At 37.4% G+C, this 24858-nt stretch overlaps 1 protein-coding gene across 8 annotated transcripts in view; it reads left to right on the forward strand.

The window, feature by feature from the left end:
• Positions 1–390: 390 nt before the first annotated feature.
• The window catches only part of ltbp1 (latent transforming growth factor beta binding protein 1), an 86000-nt gene continuing 61532 nt past the window's right edge, over positions 391–24858 (forward strand). For 7 of the 8 annotated variants that reach the window (XM_059520231.1, XM_059520233.1, XM_059520235.1 and 4 more), the window contains exons 1-3: positions 391–1052; positions 2252–2322; positions 12101–12443. In XM_059520231.1, the coding sequence (XP_059376214.1) occupies positions 724–1052; positions 2252–2322; positions 12101–12443 (743 nt within the window). In that variant the 5' untranslated portion in view covers positions 391–723. The remainder of the gene's footprint in view (positions 1053–2251; positions 2323–12100; positions 12444–24858) is intronic. The other variant, XM_059520234.1, reaches the window with a different exon arrangement.

The following is a 24858-nucleotide window of genomic DNA, read 5'->3' on the forward strand; positions in this document are numbered from 1 at the left end:
CTGGCTCGGGTGCATGTAGGCATAGCCAGAGTTTGATTCTAATGGAATTTCTGGTTAATTTTGTATAAGCAATATTAATATTCAGTCCCCAGTTGATTCATATCCTGAGAACCCTGTAGTTGGATAGCTTATTTTTGTGTGGAGTGGAACTGATGCCTGCACTCTATATGACAGGCTTGACTAATGATGGATGCACTTATCCGACATTTTTACAGACGACCCCCATCATCAAATTCATACGTCTGAACGCAGTTCTTCAGTTTTTTTTTTTTTGCTTTTTGTTTAAGGGTTCAGCCCCACATGTGTGTTCCAATAAGAGCTCCATCCCTGACGTCATGTCTGCAGGAGATTGGCTATATGGAGCTCGAGCACAAACTCCTGCCCTTGCACACACACGCGCTCAAACTTTTCTAAGAGTTTTCCAACTTCTGCTCGAGCTCAAATCGCCAGCACGCGAGCTCTCTCGCCACCTTGACTCCCGTTTTCCGTTTCGTGCTTTGAAACTTTCTTTCACTCCAAGCATTTTAACCCTCTTTTAAGTTATGTTTGCCTCTAAGTGTTTTCTTATTGCGAATAGATGACAGCGCGCGAGGGTTTACAACTGCTTCACACGCGACAGAGTGGAGCTTCACTTCTATAGTCATTTTGTCTCTTTCTATCTACAGTGTGTGTGTATATAGTACAGAGTAGTTCTTCCAAACTTTCCCAACACTTTCACTTCCAATGGACATGGCTGTGCTCATGTGGGACATCGTTGTTTCTCTAACGTTATTGATTTCTCCGGCTTCGCTCTCGCCGGATAAGAGCGGCTTCAGGAAACTGTACGTGCTTCAGCCGGGACCGAGCGGTACGGACGGGGTTCACGTGAGCTCTATTTCGTCGCTCGCGGGAGCGTCGGGACAGCCGCACTCCTACAATGTGGAGCTCAAAGCCAGCCTCGGCGGCCAGGTCCGGACCCGAAGAATGGGCCACCAGTCGAACCCGAGCATTCCGATCCGCCAGGACGCGCAGCCTGGCCGACACACACCCAGCCATCATATGAAAATGTCAGGGTAAGAGCAAAGCCAAGTGTATTCATGTCTACATAACATTACATTTCAACCAATAACCTATAGAGTTTTTTTAGGAGAATTATAATTTGTAGGCTATGTAGACTACCATACAATACCTATTAGACAAAATAATATCTAAATTTGCCATTAGGCAGCTACAACAGTAAAATATGGATTATGAATATTCATTATTATTATATTCATTATGAATATTGTGGTATTGTAGTGTTATTTAAAATAATTGATGTTTTTATGCAAAGTTGTTTTGCAGTATGAATGGCCATAAAGTTCATTATCCAAACTAAACACAAATTAATTAGAAATAAAGTAAAGTTACAAAGTAACTTTATAAAAAGTAACTTTAGAAGTGAATACCGATATTGAATGATTTTTTTTAGAGACCCACCAATGGTGCTGATAAAGAATAATCGGTAAGTCAAACCGATTATTGAGCTGTAATTCACAGTTTGATAAAGATGAATATAAAAATTAGCCGTAAGAAGAAAAAATAGTGTAACCTTTCCCAAAAGTAAAAGTTTAGTATGATTTTAAATACTTCCATTGTAATGCATTACTTGTATTATGCAAGTTGCTAACGAAAATTGTATCAGTTTATTACTGTTAAGCAGAAGTAATCTAGAATGTGAGTGTTGTAGTTCCATTAGTTTCAAATTTGCATTTGATTGCCAATGATGTTAGCAGCCAGATGTCACTAAGGAGCAATACATTTGATAAGGCAACCAGTCTACAGTGATCATATCATTCTAAAAAGCAAAGTAACATCTGTTGTTTCAAGAAACCATGCAAACCAGATTAAATGTAGGCTACCGGCTCCCCTACCAATGAACCCGATGCCCCTTAAAAAGTTTCACCAGGCCATTCACAAAGATTTTTCCACATTCCCTACAATCACGAAGAGTACTGAGTGTATCCCAGCCCTGTATTTCTTCATATTTCCTGTGCTTTGGATCAGTTCCTCTTGCTTTGCTCTAAAGTACAGTATGAATAAGAGGACTGATTATACTGGAGCCTCATCCAGCTTTGGCCCCTGGCCTCCCATGTCACTTCAGTGACAGCAGACTTGTATCAGAAACTTCTCTGGGTGGGCGATGAGATTGACTGGTGGGGGGTGGGGGTTACAGGAAGGTTAGTAGGTCCATTGAGTTTGTGTGTGAGTGTGACTCTTGATGTCATTACAGAGTGAACGTCTGTGGGGGGCAGTGCTGTGTTGGTTGGAGCAAGACCCCGGGATCTCAGCGCTGCACTAAACGTGAGTTATGACTATTCTTTTGAATCATGAATCATGACACCAAACTTGAGCTTCAATCTAAAACCTTGCTTGAACAAGGGAAGTCCTATAATCATCCTGAAAGTCTGAATGGTTTCTTTGCTTTAGTGTAACAGTTTTGCTAAAAACTGAGGATTTCACATGAAATCAGTTCTCTAAAGTATGTCAACAAAATTAGCTAACCAGTCTTTAAAACCCATTGGTTTGGAAAAGAGGATTGAGTTTAATTAGAAATAGTTTAGGCTGCTAACACAAAAGCTGCAGTACAATCAAATTTAATGATCATCTAGGAGTTAAAAATCCTTCCCAGCAATTTTACTGATCACAGACCAAGGGTCTGGATTTACACTTATGCCCTTTGGCTTCAAATCCTCACTGTATGCTTTTGAGCAAGACCTATATCCATGTTTTGCTCTATAGTCCCATTGGTATAAAATGGTGTCTAGAAGCTCCCTCTGGACACAAATGTGTGCTAAATATAAGTGAGAGGAATTGTCAATATTTAGTCTCTTTGACTTTTTAAATTCTTTTTTAAAATGCACAAATAGATCAGAGGGTTCAAGTGTTGTTTTGGACCCCATGGTCTTTCAATGAATGGACAAAAACAGTTGAAACAATTTTCATAATTTGTGTTCCAAAGTAAAAAATAAAGTCACACATGTTTAACAGAATTTTCATTTTGAGTGAACTTACCTTTAATGCCACGTGCAGTTGCTGTGGTTAAAACATGACATATGCTGAGACATTTTATGGTGTCCTTCATAAACAACCAGACAGACAGCTGCAGTGCCCACCTGTGATCAGAGTCAAAATGGTCTCAGTGAGATCTGAAGGAGAGGGATGGGGGTGGTTGAAAGGAGGGTGTGTTTTGTTATCATAGGTGTCGATTTCGAGTGGGTGGCAGCGTATGGTTCATGATAGCATATATTATCAAACACTCAGTATATCACAAGATGCTCAAGTTACAAGCAAATCTAATCTGCAAGTTATTGCACACAAAACCCAGAGAACCAACATGGGGTTTATAAAGAAAGGAAATGCAAGACATGACAGAAATGTTTCAGTTAATGCAATGGACAGAAAGTACACAGTAAAAAAATAATAATTTTAGAAACCAAAGAGAGAAGGACACAGTGATGAGGGGTAAAAGGTGAGGAATTTTGAGGCTACAGAGAGTATGATAACCCAGTGGAAGAGCTGGATCAGTTTCTCCTCATCCTGTATGTTTCTGCCAGTAGGTTATATAAGAACCCGCCACAGTACTGTATGTGTGGAAGTACGTGGAGGCCATGGGGGAAAAGCTGGAGTTGCACCTCCACCCACTGTCTGAGTCTTACCTCCAGCACACATTCCTCTTACCCACCTTTTACACATATCCTAGACAATCAATATTGTGTCTACATCCTCTGTCTCCAGTGACATTCCTTCTTCCTTCCCCTTGTTTTTCAGGAATGACAAATTGACTTTTTAGTTTGTAGGGTCTATGGGGCCTCCAAGATTGTGTCTTGGATGTCTGCTGCATTTTGACAAAGTGTTTTGTCTTGGAGCCTTGTGTTTAACATCAGGTGTACATTTTACTAGTGTACAGTGATTATGCAGGCAATTTCATCCAAGTGATCTTTCTCATACATTAAAGTCAGTCTTGGTTCTGGATGTCTGTATTTGATAGATATGTGTTTGTTTCTCAGGGGCTGGTGTGCAAGCTACTAGGCCTAAGCCAGAGGAGAATCTAGGTTTTTGCATTGCTTCTTGTATCGCTAAGACTTGTATTGCAAAGAAAGCTTGTTCAATTTTCTATTCAAATTTTTCAGATAACTGAGATACTTTTAAAGCTTAATATACAGAGACAACTGTATGTAAACCATTCAGTGAGGTAAAGGGTTAGTTCACCCAAAAATTAAAATTAACCTTTGTTTTACTCACCCTCAAGCCATCCTAGGTGTATATGACTTTCTTCTTTCAGACAAATCCATTCAGAGTTCGCCTATATTAAAAATTGTCCTGGCTATTCTAAGCGTTATTATTGCAATGGGTGGGTGTTTCTTTTTCACAGTCCAAAACACGTCAAATAAAGCATGCGCATCCATAATGAAATGTGCCTCACATGGCTCCGGGGTATGAATAAAGGCCTCATGTAGCGATTTAATGTGTTTTTGTAAGAAAAGTGTAGTGTAGTGCAGCTACTTTATTCATGGGTTTTCTATGGTAAAGGCTGCATTTTCTTCGGTTTAGTGACATCTACTGTCAGAGAGTGAATGTGCTTTCATTCAGCGCATCTCTCACTGTTCTCCCCCATGTGCTTCTCATGCATGCTTGTTTAAATCAGAGTACACACAAGTCTTTCAAGCAGCATACAGCTGTGTTGTGCATATTGACCAGTTAATGGGAAAAGTATTCTTAAAATGCATTCCAAATTCGGAATAATTTTGTAATATATAATTATTCACAGCATTTAGAAATGCCCACAATAACAATACCATGCATATTAATTACCCTGATATATCACATCACCAAATACCAGCACATGTCTAATGTTCACACTATTTAAAGTGTTTTGGACTGTTGAACAGAAACACCCGCCCACTGCAATGATAGACCTTAGAAGTGCCAGGACAGTTTTTTTATATAACTCAGATTTTTCTGAAAAAAGAAAGTCATATACTTAACACCTAAGATAATTTGAGAGTGAGTAAATAACAGGCTAATTTTTATTTTTGGGTGAACTAACCCTTAAAGTCCTTTAAAAAAAAGTGTAAACATTTGGACACAATTAAAAAAAAAATTGCCTGTATTTGTATGAGCGCATAACAGGTTCTCTCATTAAACCAATGGCATGACTTTGGGAGTATGGTTATTTGTCAGATTACTCATACAAACAGGCTGACCTTTTGAAAGTGCTGCCCAATCACAGTGATACAGTCTAAAACCTTTCAAATAACAATATTGCTAGCTACTTAGTATTTCAAATTTTCCAGCAAACAAAAATGCAAACCAAACATTTCTGAACAAAACTACAAAAATATTATTTGTGACAGCTCTTCAAGCAAGCACAGTAGCTTTGTTCCTGGATTAAGCATTGATTTTAAACAAATTAGTTAAGTAAATGATTATGACCTGGTGGCTTGTTTCATTCTTGAATGAATCATTGTTTTTTAATAAAATGGTTGAGTGAGTTAGTCAATAATTTTGAAGTGGTAGCTTGTTTAATTCCTGAATAAATTAGCTTTTAAGAACAAATTGGTTGAATTATTGACTTAAACAGCTACTTTAACAGTTACAACTTTCTGCCAGAATGATATAACCTGCAACAGAGTCACTGAAAAATCGCCAACAGCACAGTAAATTCTGCCTGGAATGGAACACATCATGTATTTGTGAGAGATTTTAATAAATGAATATTATAATATATAATATGTAATAAATATATAAGTAGCACTTTAGTATAGGGTCCAGTTCTCACAAATAACTAGTTGCTTATTAGCATGCCTATTATTAACATATTGGCTGTTTATTAGTGCTTATAAAGTACATATAATGCATGACATCCATAATCCTACCCAATACCCTAAACCTAACAGCTACCTTATAAACTAATAATAAGCATCAAATAAGGAGTTAATTGAGGCAAAAGTCATAGTTAATGGTTAGTTAATAGTGAGAATTGAACCTTAAAATAAAGTGTGACCAATTTATTATTTATTAAAATGTCTATCTGTATATATAATAGGAGAAGAAAAAAAAAACCCTGTTTACACGGGCAGAGGAATCACTTTGCAGGCCATCTGGAGCAAACCCAGAGCACATTCCTGCTTCAGCCATCCCTTTTATTTTCAATGGAAGCATCTATAGTTTTTTAATGTCAGCCACACAGTGAGTGGCCTGAGAGCTCTTAAATTTGAGCTTAAATGTAACAGAAGATTTTTAATTGAAGACCTTGGAGGAATATTGAGTGTGGAACAGGGAAGCAACTTTTAATGCCTTGTATTATGTCTCTACTCTATTAACATTTTCCTGCTGACTCACGAAGTCTTGGGTTTATATTGTTTTTATTTTGTTATACAGCACCACTATGGTGTCATTAAGCCATTTGTTTTTATGTTTTGCCAGCCTCTGTGTGCTTTTGTGAAAGGTTATTCTCATAAACGTACAGAATCCAGTTTTTCTGCCAGATCACTGGCGTAAACCCATAAACGTGTCTTATGATGGGGTCACCACTGTGTACACATGCTTTCAAGTAAATTAAGAATGAAATATGACCTTTTTCGTTCATCTGACAGCAGCATTAGATGTTGTAATTTATGGTGACTGGGACATAGTGGCAAGAGATTAATCATGGGTCAACCATTTTTCATTGCTCGTATATTTTTTGATATAGGGGAAAAATGAGAAAGTCCAGGTTGTATTCAGTACCTCCCCTGTCTCTATATATCTTCCTTTCCATTTGTGTTTTAGGATGACTATGTCTCCACTCACCACCTTTCTTGTCTTGGAAGATAGACCTGATTGTAAATTTTCCTGCTAAATGTGTAATGGGGTTCGATTTTTCAGCTTTTAACACTTACCTCACTCAGAAAGTGCAAACAAAGAGAATTGTCTAAATAGAAATGCCTTTTGTTTGTTTGTTTTTTTGTTCATAGATGAAGTGTTTTATCAGGAGCTGTCAGACATCCTCGTAGCTTTGGTTGCTGACATTGAGCCCTATTATTGTACAAGTGCAGAGAGATGCTGGGATATTAGCCTTTCTATTTTACCACCAGGATATTGCACTCCAGTTCTTTATTTCTAACAGAACAGGAAGAGTGTTAATCCTGATTCATTTTTGGCCCATCATGTCCTTTAAATAAATGACAATGTAGACCAGGGGCTGGTTGCACCAGCTCCAGCACCAACTTACTTGCACTACTAAATGTTTGAGCATTGCGCCATTAAGCTTAGTTGAAACATAACCCTACATATAAACTAAATATTTACTGAAGCCTTCAACTAGGAGAAATAGTTGGAATAACCTGGAAGACTGATTGGTTTGCATCAATGAGCTCATGTTTTAAAATGACAGATAAATGATGTTGACATTTACACTTGTTTATATTTTTAGAGAGTGAACTTTGTTAATAATTTAGTTCTTAGCAACTCTCTGACATGAAGACGATCTTAACAGTTGACTTTTAAGTGTGCCTGTCATTTGGTCATGCCAGCGTTTATTAAAAGAAAATAAACATCAAAATTCCTGGATTGCTTTATTAGTATTTATTTATTTAATTTATTTACTGCTTTTTTTTTTTATACGATTCCAGGACCATTATAATTGATATATTTAATTGAATTCATAAATATATTTAAGTAATGTAATTGATTAATTATTTTATAATTTTGTGTCTTTTCAATAGGGAATTTTGATTTAATTAAAACAGTTAATTGCTGTTCAACTATTTCTTTTAACAAATTTGAAGGTGACTTATTGGACCAGTAACTGTAAACGTCCATATTCTGTTTCTGTTCAACTACACATTACTTCACAGAGAGCTTATGAGCTCCTGGCTAAATCTTGCCTTAACAACAATGGCTTGTTACTGGAATATTTTGGTTAGGATGTAGTTTTAAAATATGGCTTCACTTATTTAACAGACTTCTGAGAAATAGAATGGAGGGTGATTGTGAAAAAAAACAGCAGACATGTTTAAAAGTTGTTTGAACAGAGGTTATGTAGTGAGGCTAGGTTCAGTCTGAATGACTGCCGCCTTGTTGTCCTCTCTTCCCTAAGGAGTTTTCGTGCTTGCATTTGCCATGTGATATGCATTCTGAAGCTTCTCAGACTTTCCCAGAGTTCTTTTATTGGATTGAAATCATCAGGAAACATTTAGAGCATTTTTGTTTTTCTCAGACAGTCGTGGGTTGATGGGTGATTTAATTTGTCTGCACAATGGAAGACTGTGTAGCACCGAAGAGCTTACGAATGGTAAAAACTCTAATAAAGATTTAGGACCAGAGAGCAACTTTTGCATTGATGACAGCTTCGATTTAATGCCAATATATAATCTACATCTTATTTACAGTTTGTTTTACAAGTTTTTCAACATGTAAAATGCAATGAATGCTCATGTCTTCCATCTGAGCCTGGATTTCTCATATTGCTCATCTGAAGTGTTTGAGTGTTTTTCCTGAGCTCAGGCATGTGTGCACATCTCACCGCTGAAAGACCGCTCAGTCTTTTTTGTCCCTCAACTGAACACAACCCAAGCGTTCAAGTCACTGGCCAGATAAAACACAACATGAAAATATTTCACCTGGGCTCCACAGCACGGCGGAGAGATGGATATGTTTTTCCTGGCTGTCCATGCTGAAAAAGTGTCCTAGATCTGTAGGAACAGGTGACTAGGTTGAGGAACCTGCTGGGATGAGCCTTAACTAAAGGGAAGAGCTCAATTCTCTTGGTTCCCCTGAATTCACTAGTTGCACCGCTTTTGCATAGTAATGTAGTGCAGTCACCCGTGTCTTTATTAACCACCTGCAATCCAGCACAAACAATCATTTTTAGATTAGGCTTATTGTATTATAGTTTGTAAAAAAGTAGATAAGATCCAATTATTAAGCGCTTTTAGCTTTCAGATTGACTGGGTAAGGTTTAGTTAGAATGTTCATTCATCAACGTTTTCCAGTGTGCATGTCCTAGCCGGGATTTCTAAGTTGCCTGAAATGTCAGAGTTTTGGCTTTGTTTTCCTATTAGCATTCTCTCAACTGGCCTCATACATTATATATACCATATTTGTATCGCTTTGACCTTTCTCTGGAGATCCCGCCTTCTTGAACACCAACACCAACATTGGTAGATTGTGTCGAATGCCTACACACTATAGGTCAGTCATTGCCTTCAGCAGGTATGAAAACAATAGGAAAACAAATCCAAAAACCTGGATGTTTTAGACAATCAGACAAATCCTGGCCAGGACATTTCTGGGAATAAGAGGACATATGGTCATTTTAAGGTCACGTTTAGAATAATCGTGTACTTGCATTCATTTTTAATGACTCATGGCTGATGGCCCAGTGTCACTTATTCCATTTGCACATGCTCATGTCTTTGTAATTGTTTAGTCCCTATAATGCTCATTTATTTATTTCACAGTTTAAATACCAGTCTTATAACACCCTAAGCCACCATTAAGAGTTTGAAAAGTTCATGACAAAGTGATATAGAACTGTAATCCGGTAAAAATAAAAATAAATAAATAAAAAAACCTGGAACTACATACCTGATAGTCATGCAACTTAACACCTTGGTATGTCATTCAAACCATTCGAATCTAGCATTCAACAAAGCAGTATAATTAAAAGTAGTACAGGTTTGAAATGACATGAAGGGAGTAAATGATGACAGAAATATATATTTTTTTTTTGGGGGGGGGGTGAACTTTCCCTTTAAGGTTAACATAAATGTTTATTTTTCCAGTTTAATTAAAGCATGGCTTGTTTGAGAGGAGTTTGCTGTGTCAGTATCTCCACAACAACTTGTGAAATGCCTCTCCTGTCTGCTCACCCTGCAGGCTTCCAGTCCTCAGGCAGTAGCTTAGCATGCTTACCCACGTTACATTCTTGTCCAAGCAAATCCAACTTGTACCTTTCAGATTCAACACGTCTGAAGACGTTAGAGCCGTGGGAGAGCTCTGCAGCATACAGATCCTCTTGAATAAGCTCTTAGATGTGTTACACGTATAAAGCTCAGCGGAGAAATGGCCTGACCACAGCCGCCTTTAATTGGCTCTGTGTCTACTGTGAAATACTAGCAGACTGAAATGGGCTTATCGACCACTCTGTCTGCCGCATTCAGCTGTGCGTGAGCTCTTACACCACTGAGCTGGTTGAGGGTACAGTGCAACACATTTAACACCGATTTGAATATTGACTTGAGGGTTAAAACTAATAAGAAGTTGGACGTGTTGGAATTACCCAGCACTACTCCCCATAGCCCGGTCATCTGAGTCAGCAACATCGGCCTCTCTTTATCAGTCTTTCTTTCCTTCCTGCTCTGTCTTTGTGAGGCCTAACTTTATCTCTCGCTTTCTTTTTTTGGTGCTGTGAAGTTTAGTCAGCAGTAAGGTTTGTTTGAAGAGGCACTGAGCAGAGCGTTGAACAGTAGCCCACAGAATTAGTCATGAGGGTTGGTGAGACGATCTTACTAATGTTTAATGTCGGCAGGATGTCAGCTTGTGATATACTGACTTAGAGATTCACACTGTACAAGGACGTTACAATATTAGTTTAGTTAGGGTTATCAGTGTTCAGAACAGTGGTGCTGCTTAGTATTTAGGCTATATCTCCTTTAACTCATTTAGAAGTTTTTCTGTATGTAAATGTGTATGTGGCATGAGTGAATGAATGATATTCTGTGTGCATTTGTGCTCACATGTGTGTTCATTTTGTGTGTATATGTGGAAGAGGAGGTGTACAAGGGTATGATGTGCACAAGAACAGTGTTCGTGTGTGTACTGTGTTTCTAAGGGCCGTCTCACTTTGTAACCCTGAGCCCCAGAGGACCAATGAGGTACATTGGAAAAGGAGGGAAACCTAGTGAGGGTGGAAAAGAAAACAGAAATCCCCTGCTAAGGGTCATGTCAACTGAAATGAAAAGCTCCAAACCAGCAGTGGTTTATATGATGTCATATTTGATGTAATTGCTCTCACCACTGTCACAAGGCATGTGCATAATAATTTGTGGTCAATAAATGCTAATTTTAATCCTGCTTGTATGGAAAAATTATGTTTCCGGCAATTCTGTGTGTGCTTGGGTATAGTTTGTCTTCAAAAGTAAACTATCTTGAATAAAACCTCCCTATTTATAAATTAAGCACATTATTCTTATTATTAAAATGAAGTTTTTAAATTAAATTTATATAAATATTGATTTAAATCTATATAATGTTTATTTCTATACAAGTAAAAAGTGTGTGATTTTGAATATATCATAACATTCACTGTACTCTAAAGTCTGAACCACAAGGTATATATGAAGATGATAAGATGCTTTTCTGAAATAGTTTGTTTAAAGCAGCTGCTATTCAGTGTGATGTCATAGAAACTGTCAGTGAGATCATCTTTCCTAACATCTGCCTTGAGCAGTGGGCACTGATCCATTTCCTATTTAGGAATCTCCACAGCATTCAATTGCTTAATATGACTAACTATAAATTAGAATTTGCTGATGAGCAGCAAGCTGCCCTGTTTGTGTGTGTGAGAGCAAGTTTGTAGATTGGGTTACAGAGGCCGCTAGGCTCTTTGTAGTTGAATGACAGCTTTGTTCCTGCTCCTCAATGATGTAATTCAGACCACAGTCAACACCCAGTTATCCACTCATTTTCGCTCTCTCTGTTCGTCTGCTTCTCTCTTGCATTCTCTTTGCTCTTTCTCTCATGATCTGTGCAGATAACAGTTCTGACCTTCATATTTATGCCTTGTTCCACATCATATACAAAGTATACTTAACTTTGACCTTATGGACTTTCTACTGTATTAACTATGCTGAGAATATTGTAAATATCTGCCTTTTAAAGGTATATTCAACCTTTGAATTATAAATAATTAAATTTAATTATATTATTTTTATTTTTATATTATATATTATTTTATATTATATTATTTTTATATTATTATTATATATTTAATTATAAATAATTAAATGTTATCATATTTTGTTATAAGTTCTATTATACTAATTGTATTATATGACATTTTTTAATTGTATGGCATTTCTTCTCTTTGTTACAGCTAACTGTACGCCCCCATGCAAAAATGGAGGGATGTGTTTGCGACCCCACATTTGTGTGTGTAATCCAGGCTCTAAAGGGAAATCCTGTGAACAGACCACTCTGCCCCCATCCTCTCATCCAACTGGACCATTAAACGGACACACCAATGGTGGACTTCCAAATGGAGGTCATACGAATGGATATCCAAACGTTCATAATGTAATTCCCCAGCGTCCCATTCCTCAGCAGATCTTCCCACAAGGCCAAGGTAAAGTGCCGTTACCGTTGCCCGGCACCAACATTGGACATCTGACTCTGTCCATGAAGCCATCACCTAACGGACCCATTCCTTATCAACCACAGTGAGTATGATGTCTGGATACAAGATTCAAGATTTGAGTACATTTTCAATCATAATGGTTGTTGGACATTGTACATTGTACTTTTTATTATTTGGTCTTTTAGGTCAGCAAATACATTTCAAACATTTTACATCATGCCTAATTGATTATATCCCCGTGACCAGATTTGTGACTTTCAGCATGAAGCCTGATTCACGCCGTTAATTATTTCATCTTAGAGCAGCAAAAAATCATAGTTGAATAATCAAATAATATGCACTTCCAGCTGAAAGCACAGTGGTGTAATGGCGTTGTAGGATGCTTTTTTTTTTTAAAGCTTACCAGATGGCAGAATTTATTGGTGAAACTGATACTTGAGAACCAATTATATAACCTAAAAAGTTTGAATGTTGGTAGAAAATAATGTATAATCAGACTGTTTTCTTAAAGAATATATGTTCTAGTTTAGCACATACTGTAGCGAAGACCTGTAGTAGTTGTCTAAATGTTTTTTGGACTTTTGTGATTCTTTAAGCTCCTTAGTTCACCAAACATTTTATTATTTTGGAATGAACTCCATAGCTCGGTATCAATGCCAGACATCAAACCAACAGAATGCTAACTGTCTCTTCCCCTTTCATGCCCTCCTACTTCTCTCTCAGCATGGGTTTGTTTTACAGAAATGCCTACTGTTCTTTAGCCGGACTTACTGAAATCTTTTTGCATGACTAACACTTGGGCTTTCACCAGTTTGTGACTCCTGAACTCCTGATGTCAGCTTAGTTTTCATTTTCAGTTTTAATTTTCGTTTGCCCTCAAAACACGATTTTTATGAGAATCCTTTAACGTGACCCTGCAGGCTCTTAAGTGACCTGTTTTTTTTTTTTTTTTAGAGGGTTCTGTGGGGTATGGCTTGGGTTTGTTTTGACTGCCACAAATATAGACGACTGGAAAGTTCACAATCATATCGGATGTGAAGCTTTCTTTATTTCTTTCTAACAGAGCGAATCGGACTGACTGCACACGCTGAGTCAAAATCTTGAGAAGCCACAGAACTGCCCCCATGTTGGTTCCAGGAAAAGCTGTAAGACTGTGGCAGGGCAGGATATTGATGAATTCTACTTAAAATATTAATGAAAGCAGTTTATGTGCTGGGACTGATGTGCTTTTTCAGTCAGAACTTGGATGTATCTGCTTGGTAATTGCTACCAGACCTGTCCACGAAAGCTTCTGTGGGTTTCCACAGGGTTTATTGTGTGTGGAGGAGGTAGGCCTCTCTCCAGAACTCCCCTTCCTCTCAGCTGCAGACAAACTTGCTCAACATTTGAGAGGAATTTCCTGCATTTTAGATATTTGGATTATTTTGATTGTTATCAGTATATATAATCAATATTTAATTATATTATTAGTATAATAATTGGGTTACAAAAGTCAAAAAGACAAGAGTTTTACAAGGTAGGGCCGTCAAGATATCAGAATTTATATTCAATTTTCTGTTTGAGTTAATAGCTTGGAAAGACAATTGTTTTGGCAAGAAGTACACAAAGGCTTTATTGCAACCATCAGTCAAACAGCCATTAGGTAACTGTGCATTATTCATTTATTTTCTTGCAGTTTTATTTAATTATTTTTTACAATTTTATATTTTACATTAAAGAGGCAATTGTGTACTAGAAATGAAATTTTTTGGGTGACATTTTTAAAGAATTATACCAGATATTTCATGGTTAACCTGATATTTGAGAACCAAATATGTTTTATAAAGGTCTTAAAATCTGAAATACTGATAAATTATATTTATAAACTGATAATCAGTCTATAATCATTCATCCATTGATAATCAGACCATATCTATTCTCTATATGTATGAAACAATAAAGCACACACACCTTTATAGTGATTTCACCCATGTGTGTATTAAAAGATTCTAGAAACAACAGTCACCTGTCTGTCAGGCAGTGCTGGGATTTTATTGTAGGTTTTACCTTTTTTTTTTTTTTTACTAAAGTACCAGGATTCTGCCACTCCATCTTGTCACAGTTTTGAAAACTATTGAGTTACTGTTGCTATGCTTGTTCTCTTAAGCCCTATTCGGACGGGACTAGTTTTACAGGGGGTCGTTAGAGAAATTTGTGTTTCACAGACATACTTGGTAATTTTGATTCCGTCCGAATCTGCCGCGTCTGTGTTTTTCTCACACAACCTCTGTAGAAATTCCAGAGCAAATTACCTACTGTTTTTCAGCAAACTCAGTGATCCTCTCAGAAAACTAAATGTCTAAATGCCCATCGCAATGCATTTCCTTTTGTGTTTTGGCCAACGTGAATTAACGTAGATGCTATTACCGCGCGCATGGTTGACATATTTGACTCCCGACAAAGAAATAAAAAAAGAACAATAATAAAATCTAGAGCTAGATCACATAAACAGTTAAGACTGGCTATTGTAATATCAGCGTCAGGTGAGATCACTCACGTTAATTTTTTTTGCACTCAATTACATTGTTTTAATTACATATGTACCTTTTATTAAAATTAAACATGGGTTTACTACAATTTTTTTTTTTTTTAATAGTTAAACTAAAGTAGGCTAATCACACATTAACATGGTTTTGCTACTAGCTTTACCATGCTATTTGTAGTAAATTTATTATACTAATGGTAATCAATCTGAATGACTATAGCCTGCGCAATGCACGCATACAGAGCGTGTGATCTCTGAAATGCCCAGATGTACAAAACCGACCCTCCCACCGGAGATGTAATAAACACGGAGATGTTAGTCCGGTCCAAATTGGTACATGAAAATCGCAGACGTCAGGTGATAAGAATCTAAACTCAAACGTAGTTTAGAAAACTAGCCCCGTCCGAATAGGGCTTTTGACCACTTTTTTAGAGTCTCAGGGTTGCCAGTGTAACATGTGGAAGGAGTAAGTTAAGTATTCATAAATTTTGCATGCAAAAACATTTCACATTATGTTCTTTCACTGTTATTTTACTCTTCAAATGGGATATTTGCAACTGTCAAAATGTGACAGTTATTAGGCCACATTTCCCTCCAAAACCGACTGAATGAGTGAAAGGTTTATTGAAGCACAGGTTGAAGGATTTGTTGGTGTTATGAGTCATCAGTGTGGGTTTAATGTAGTGAAGCTGTGGTTGGGTGTCATCACCGCAGAAACAGGTCAGAGAGATGGTTATTCAGACACTTGGGGAAGGTAAACATTTTGGTTAATTGTGGACAAGCATCAAGGAATGAATAGATGTAAAATCATTTGACCAATTAGAATTAAGTATGAGCCATGTAACAAATCTTTTTGGAGTCTCAATGCAATTAACTCTAACGCTCAGAAAAAGAATCATTTTCAGGCAGGTTTCATGTGCCATGGTTTTACAGGTGTGCAACAGTTGCACTGAAAAAATGTATCTCTGATGATAATTTTGAATTTATAGGTTTCAAAATCAAAAAGTTTTGCAGAGGCCTTGTATTAATATTATAGTGAGAAAAACCTTTAGATTTATAGTTGAATGAGTTTGTGGGTTTGTGTCAAGAAAACCTGATCCATCCTCAGGAACACTGCTGGTCATGGAAAGGATTGAAAGCTTTAGGAGAGATTTTATACAGTGTTTTCTGTTGACACTTTATTTTCCAAGCGTGGATCAATGGAGAGCATTGTGCTCAAGCTGTGTGGCACACTGTATTTACTCTAAACTTATTGTTTGACTAAAGTGATTTGAGGTGTTTAATGTTGAAGGTTATGATTAAGTCTTGTAGTGTTTGGGCTCTGAGGGTTTTTCTGTGTTGACTTATCCAGATCTCAAGTAAACTCATGAATCCTTTGTTGGCAGTTTAGGTGACTTTTAGGTGAGTTGAACACTGAGTCGGTCCTTTTTAAATAGTCACAAAACCATAAGTTGAAACTGACATGGCTAGTTTAGTGTATTGTTCACAACAAGAAAATAATAGCAAGTTAAAATGAATGAAATAACTTATGATTTATGCAAAAGCAGTAGGGAGCACTGTGCTGTACTTTATGTAAAATAATAATTAATTGATCATTTCTATTACTTTTCAATACTTCTTCATTTAGAACAATTAATCCTGAAAAAAAATGCAACGAAATGTATTGTATTTTATTCTTTTTTCATATTTGTATAATTAAAAAGGTAAATTAAATGCCCCAATAATTAGTACTAATTGATATTGTGGCTATACCTGTGTACAGGTGGTTTGTGTGTTAGTATGCTGGGGTAAACTAATATGGAGAAGCAAGTAACCTAGGCTCTATATACTGTACATTTCTGGGTTGGAAGTAAACGGTAAATCAGAGACTAACGAAACAATCCCCTTAATTCCTCTTTCACTTACTATCTTCTTCCCAGTGAGCACAGACTTTTTTCTAGGTAAACTTATATCTAACATATACTTCTTGTATGTGCCCTTCCCCTGTACACTGATGTCCTGGCAGAACATTACCAGTACGTTTTGTTAATTTTTTTAATTGTTAATTTCCTTCAATCCTTAAACAAAGCATAATGCAATGTGTAATTCAAAATACAGGTAAAACACCTGTGAAACATCAGTACAGAAAATACCTTCATATTAACTCGGCACATTGGCCCAATTCTATGGACTTATAGCATATATTATCACCCTTTGAGGTGCACATACTGACTCCACCACAGCATGATGTAACCACTAGCCTCCAGCGACAGAAACCCACCCTAATAGAGCAGTACTGTTAACACACACCTGGCTCTGTAACTCCTGTCAGTCAAGAGGTCTGGAGTTCATTGGTGCTGCTTGGTGCTCATGTCTGGCAGGACTTTGAAGTGTCAGTCACATCCAGGTTAGGTACCACCCTACTCTGTGGAGAAGTGTGAACTGTCCTGCAGATGGGTAATAAGAAACAAGGGAGAGGTTCCTGGTTTCTTTAAAATCATGATAGTGGCTGTTAGCTGAACTCAGTATTCTTAGCATTTTAGGGAAATTATAGATATTTTCAAAATTTTGCCAAAATGTAATTGAAACATGGACAATGAATCTTATTAATACTGTAAAGAGTTTTTATTAGTTATTAATATTGAGTGAAAATCATCAAATAATAATTTATAAATTTTTATTATTATCATTTTATCATTATAAATAATACCTAAAAAGACATTTGCTGACATTTAATCATCCCCATCGAGGTTTCATAGGACTTTTTTCTGATTATGTATTTAGATATTTATTGCAGTGTAAAAATGACTGAATTTAGCTGTCTTGAAATGTGTGCAAATATTCCAGTAACCATGTTGTATGTATGTACTGGTGATAATGTATGGCAAAAATACAATTACCTAAATATGTTTGCACATTAATTAAATTGTGCAATGGGATCACCAGCATAAATACTCATGCTTGGTTGAAAAAAAAATAGAATTGTGTAGGACACAATCAATACTTTGCAGACTTTCACTGAATCAGTACAGCATCTAATCAATGAAGCTTATATACTTTACTTTTAATGTTTTTAAAATTTAATTTATTAGACAAGACTGTTACATATTGATTCATTTGTTTGTGGAAATGAGACAAAAACACAATCTGGCACCAAAAACATGGAGTGTGCTTGATTTTGTGTTAAATTCTGTGATCACAGAATGGCGAAATCCTGGAGGGATTGTTTATTGAAGTAATCACAAAATGGTTATGACAGCTGTAGTGATTTTGAGGTAATCTGCATTATAATGTATCAAACAGCATTAGCATGTATTCTAGGTGTTTCACTTTAGTGATGAAATTGGGTCTGCTGGTGTTTAGGAAACAAATATCCATCTGCAGACAATAGTTACTGAAGAGAGCAAAAGCATCCTGATGTGGGTCGCTGGGTTCATTAGAAGAGAGAGCTGTGTAGTGTCTCGCCGAGCACGAGGGAGGAACTGCAGCGGATTCCGCCAGATTCTGGGAATAACAAGAGGATAAGTGCGGAAAGAGAAGAATAGACAAAGTGGTCAAAAAAGTGGGAGAAGGAAATGGAAAACCGAGATGGACGAAGTACTGATATTATTAAAAGAGGAGGATGGGCAGAGTGGTACAGAAAGAAACGGAGAAGGGTCAGAGAAAGAAAGAGGTAGAGAGAGAAATGGACATGTGAAAATTTAAGTTGTTTATGTGAAAATAAGCAACATCACTGGAGTTCAGACCTGTGTAGCTGTTTGGTTTTGATTGAGAGGGAGTGAGAGAGAGTAAAAAAAATAACTCCCTGCATTTTTTTTTTTCAATTTAATTACAGCACGTCTGCCAGCGTACGAGGTCGCGCCAGCTATTTTGTTGAGACTGGAATTGGAGCTAATGTTTATAACTTCTCTCTCTCTCTCTCTCTCTCTCTCTCTCTCTCTGCCTCTCTCCCTCTCTGCCTCTCTGACATCCCCCTCTCACTCTCATCTTCTCTCTGATGGAGCTGTGGACTTCAGCAGCAGTAGATGGATGATCCATAAGTATTGATTTCCATGTTAAATGTTCATCCACAAGTTAAATTTGAGAACAAAGCTTCATATGGCCTTGTCTCCATATACATCACATTCTCTAGATATTCCAGTTTAGTGGACTGTAAAAGGAAAAGTTGCTCACTACTCAAAGATCAAATTGGTTAAAATTGCTTCTTTTGCTCTTATGAAATTGGTTAGCTAACACACATATTAGGCAGCACAATTGTTTTCAACATTGATAATAAGAAGAAATGTTCTTGAGCACCAAATTAGCATATTACAATGATTTCTAAAGGATTATGGGACACTGAGTAATTGACTGCTGAAAATTCAGTTTCGCTATCACAGGAATGCATGAAAAGAAAAATCAAATAGAAAGCACACAATAATACTGATTAACTGAAGTTTTGATCAAAAAATGCAATCATGTTGAGCATAAAAGAATTTCAGAGACATTCATCTTAACCAACCTGGTAATGTAGACTGTGTATGTTTTTTTTTCTCCATGTGGTACCTTTAATTACCGTGCTCTTTCAGATCATTCAGGCAACCCACTGGCTGGTTGATTTTGAAAATATGTCATTTTGCACATTCCAAGTTATTATATTGCTGGGCTGCAATAGACACATTAGAAGAAGTAAGCAGAGCCGCATCACGTGTGTTCAACCGCTATGCTCCAAAAACCATAATTACAATTCATATTACCAGGATTTACTCTGAATCCCAGCCCAGTGTCGTAAAATTCAATATAAACAGCTCATTATACTTCTGCTCCCCTTGCGCAGAATAATCTTAGGGCAAATAAACATTAGTGAATTAAAAAAATAATAATATGTGGCTTCATGGCCACAGGAGCAGCATTGAGTGCTGACTGGCTCTTTAGAGTGCATTCTGAATCCAGAAGCGAGCGGGTTCAGTTCCAGTCTCAGACAGGTTCCTCTTCATCAGAGACGGCACATGTAAACAGATGTCCCTGCTGATCTAACCTGTCTACCAGAAGAGTCACTTGTGGGCAGAAATCAGCTGGGATCACAGTACCTAAATGGATCTGGCTTTGTACTCTGTAAACTTCTTCTCTTACTGGCCTGCAGTGGTGGTGTGTGGAGGCCATAAAAGATCCTGCTGTTCTTTTGTTGTGGTTTTTATTGAGATATTTGAATGCAGACCACACAGTTTGTTCAGTTAACTGCTCGTCTGCAAACTTCATTTCATATTATGATACTATTTAAGTAGCTTCATACTAACATATTAAACTAATTTCTCACAGAGACTGTGTTCCTTGTTAAGTACCTTTTTGAAAAATGTTAATATTGCTGATGCATCACTGTAATTTGCTGTTTTAGGCAAAGGGCAAATTAGCTGCATTCTAGTTGACAATATATGATCTTTTTCCTTTGATGGGTATTCAGAAATATTCAGTGTGCATTCAGTGTGCAAAAGATTGCATAAATCATAAATATTATGCATTTTGCCACTGACTATTTTTATAGTGCCCTTTACAGCATGAAATTGCATGAAAAAGGTCATTTAGGGTCAAGAAAAGAATACTTTTATTCAGCAAAAACACATTAGACTGCTCAAAAGTAAAGCTGTAAAGACATTCATAATGTTCATGATGTTCTTTTGAACATTCTGTTGATCAAAGATTCCTGTTTTCAACAGTTTTCAACCTTGATAATAATAAGAAATGTTTCTTAAGCATCAGATTAGAATAATTTCTGAAGGATCGTGTGACACTGAACACTGGAGTAATGAATGCTGAAAATTCAGCTTTGCCATTAGAGGAATAAATGACAAAAATTTTAATAATATTTGATTTCACAGTATTACTGTATTTTTATCAAATAAATTCAGCTTTGGTAAATATAAAAAAATCTTTAAAATGCATTATTTTGTGTACCACAGTATTAAAAAAGTCAGGTTTGAAACAATAGTATGAATAATAAAGGAAGAGCTAAAATGTTTGGGTTAACTGTCCCTTTAAGACTGCTTAGTCAACTAGACAGACTAGACTAACTGATTTTTTTAAACGTAGTGTTGAACCCCAATGAAAGCCACATGAAAGTGCACAGCTTTATGGTACAATGGGATATTTGTTCTAGAGTTGATGTTGAAAAGTATTTCAGTACATCCATCTCTATCCCTTTCGGTGGTCCACAGGAAGACAATTATAACTGAACAGTGCTTAGTTGTCTGTGCTAAACATACTGAAAAAATGGTCTAGGCCACAGAGCACATCTGGGCACAAACCCAATGGTTTCCTTACAATGATTTACATTACTGCACACGTGTATTCACAGATTTATGTCACTGTCTGCTGAACATTCAATAACAAGTGAAAGAGAATGCTGGATTTCACATGCATACATCAAATGTGCTGCGTACATTTTACACGTGTGTTATGTGGTGTTGAAAGCGTCCAGTCAGCCCTTCAGGGAGGGTTTTCGTCAGGGATAGTCTTGCTAACGCTGTTTGCGGTTGTGGCTGTTTGGGCTTTACGTCAGTCCTAAGTGTCTTAAGGACTGATATTTTTTGTAAATGTTGTCCTCATTTATATTTGCCTGAGTGTGTAGCCTGTATTTCAATTAGGTCTGGTGTTTTAGGGAGGATCCGTGTGTATGGACAGTATTTGTGTGTGGGTTTAAATTTATTTACAGACTGTGTGTGTCTGGGTGTGTGGTTAGCGTGTAGGCATTTAGAAAGAGTGTATGTGTGTGGTTTGTGTGGGTGGGTGTGCGTATGTGGTTTGGCTTGAGTGTGTGTATGTATTTAGAGAGGGTCTGTGTGGTTGGTGTAGTGTGTTTGTGTGTATATGTTTGAACTGTTACAGTGATCCACAGGTGCTGGGCCGGTCAGGTTTCTTGTGTTGTTTGGTTTCAAGCTGAATTGCAGCCTGGCAGTGAACCAGAGTCTGGATTCATGGAGCACCTCGGGTTAAGTGTGGTAGACCTGTCCAGACACCTGTCAGACAAGAAGCCAGGGAGCAATGCACGAGTAAGAGAGACAAAAAAAGAGATACCTCCTCCCTGTCACTGTGGCCGCCAGCTCGTGCACCTGTTGGGGAAGAGCTATGAGATGCCCGCTGGCATAAGAACATGAGAGACAGTTATGGTGTAGTATAGTCATCTTGGAAGAGATTAGAAGCCAGCTGGCCTCCCTCACAAACACAGTCACAAAATTCAGTTTTCCTGTCTACATGCGCAGGAAACCAACAGCTCTTTCCACACCAGGTCTGGTAACGCAGCTTATTAGGAAGTTCATGAGTGCTGGCTTTTTATGCTCTTGGCTTTATTAGTAATAGTGCTTGCTTAGGCAACGGCCAAACAATCACCCAAACACCCAGCTTCACCGCATTGGGCTGCATTCATTAGTAATTGCGCACAAGTGTTCTTACTTAGATGGGCAGACACAGTTCTCATGTAAAATTCTCATGCATTCAATTTATTCATTCCTTCGTTCTAATGTTTATAAATCTCGATTATTTTGAATGAAGAGCACGTACCTTCAGATGCAAATTAGCATAATACATGCCTAATTCCTCTCCATATAAAGGATTTGCATACCAGCTCTCCTGTGCAGCAATTCATCACTCTCTGCAGATGCATCCTTAAACTTTCTAAAGATGGTCTCTTGCCTGAGAGTATGTGTGTGTGTTTATATGGGAAACTGGTTCTACATTTAAGGTAGAATAAATGGGGTAAATGTCAAACGTCACCTCACCAAAACCAGAAAACAGGTCTCATCGCATTAGCTTGTCAGAGACTGTGTTAACAGCTGTATGAATTAATGCTGATATATATGGACTTAGGTAGGAAAGTAATCAGCTAACCTAGCTAGCTTGTTTATATTGAATGAATGAATGAACGAATGAACTAACAAATGAATGAATGAATGAATGAATGAATGAATGAATGAATAAATGAATGAATGAATGAATAAATGCATGAGACATTTATATAGCACTTGTGTATTACTGTATTCCCAAATTGCTTTACAGTCATATGAGGGGATCCCTCCTCAAACACCACCAGTGTGAATAAATGAATCGTACTGTGACGGCAGCCAGTGCCACAATGGCGCCAGTGCTCTAACCACACACCAGCTACAGAGAGAGAGGAGAGAGTGATAGAGCCAACTGAGTGGATGGGGATTATTAGGAGGCCATGATTGACAAGGGCCAGTGGATGGAATTTGGCATGAATACTGGGGATGCACCCCAACTCTTTACAAGAAGTGCCATGGGAATTTTAGTGACCACAGAGAGTCAGGACCACGGTGCTTTTTACAGTATAGTGTCCCTGTCACTATGCTGGGCATTAGGACCCACACAGACCACAGGGTGAGCACTCCCTGCTGGCTTCACTAACACCTCTTCCAGCAGCAACCTAGTTTTCCCAGGAGGTCTCCTATCCGGTGCTGCCCAGGCTCAACCCTGCTTATCTTCAGTGGAAAATTGTTGCTGTTTTAATCAATTTCAATATCTAAATGTTAGTGAAAAGAATAAAAATATTATTTTAGATATCAATCCACATATTAGGTTATGATTATCTTTGGTATCTCCTTTGAAGGCATCTAGAGTAAAACTGCTCCATATTTAACTAAGCACTTACAAAACACTTGAATCAGAAGTGAGGAGATCTGTTTTACAGAATATGGAAGTCTGTTGCGCATAACCCCCACTGTCTGTGTATACATGTATGTAGATAGTGCGAAAATGGAGAAATGCATTTGGAAATGCTTGAAACACTGTATTCCACTAGTTCTCACCACATAGCAGCTTCCACTGTCCAGGAAATGTGATGGTGTTTGTGTGTGTGAGAGAGAGTTTATAAGCTCTTACACAGCTCATTGCTTTTCACCTGTTCAGGAAAGACATGTTATACTCTTTCTTTTTATGTGCATGGTCTGCTCTTTGTAAACTTTAATGCTCTGTGTTTGTGGGGTATAACTGGCTTTACTTTTGAAAAGACCAGTTTGAATTGTCATGCTGGTTCAGGATGGTTTATGCTGGTCTAGCTGGTGAACAAGCATGGCCACTTTTCTCTACAGTAAAAACTGTAACAACCATACTATGAACCATACAGTATGTTTGGCAGTTTGGTTTTGTGTTTTTTGCTTATGCTTTTCCTGGACAAATTAATAGGCCTTTCTCAATGCTTGTGTGTCTAAATGACTAAATGACTAAATAACTAGAATACAAAATTGTTGCTAAAACATTTTTTATATCTTCGTGCCTGCTTTTCAACCCCAGAGTTGTAAACACTGAGCCAATTGTCTGGTCTTTAAATTGTTTGATATGCTGGTACATATGCCAGGCACAGAACCTAAGTAAACTATTATATGTAAAGACTGTGAGAAAGGGTGAGAGACTATGCTTTTCAACACATTGCATGACAATTAAGAGCAGTACAAACAAACATTTCAAAATGAGACCTCTTTGGAAATATCAAACGAGAGATGAAAGACAGACGGAGCAACAAAGCTGAATAGTGTGAAAGACAAAATGAGAGTTCAATGGGGAAAAGCAACCTCTGTTTACACTCTCCCTGTAAATATTCTCATTTTGTTTGCTGGTTTTTGTGTATTGGCTCCTTCCGTTGCTTTACATTTGATCAGAAATCAGACGCTGTTTATACACTTTGTCCTCACATTCTCGCTTTGTTGTGGGATTGTTGTGGATAAAAAAAGCATGTTGTTATGTCTAAAGCTTTGCTTGCATTGAAAGGCAGTGGACAACTATAGTTGTCACATATAGTAACTGCTAATTTGCATAAAGTCGAACTTTGCAGTATTTGTCAGTATTGATGTTACATAATTGATATCTGGTCACTTTTTAATTGCAATTCAATTTCAGATAGACTGGCCCTTTTATTCTGTCAGCATGCCATAGTTTCTATTTCCATTGACTTACATCATATTTTTGTCTATACAATGGAAGCCCATGGGTACCAAAACTGAAAGAA

The sequence above is a fragment of the Carassius carassius genome, chromosome 32 (genome assembly GCF_963082965.1).
Source record: "Carassius carassius chromosome 32, fCarCar2.1, whole genome shotgun sequence".
Taxonomy (NCBI): Eukaryota; Metazoa; Chordata; class Actinopteri; order Cypriniformes; family Cyprinidae; genus Carassius; species Carassius carassius.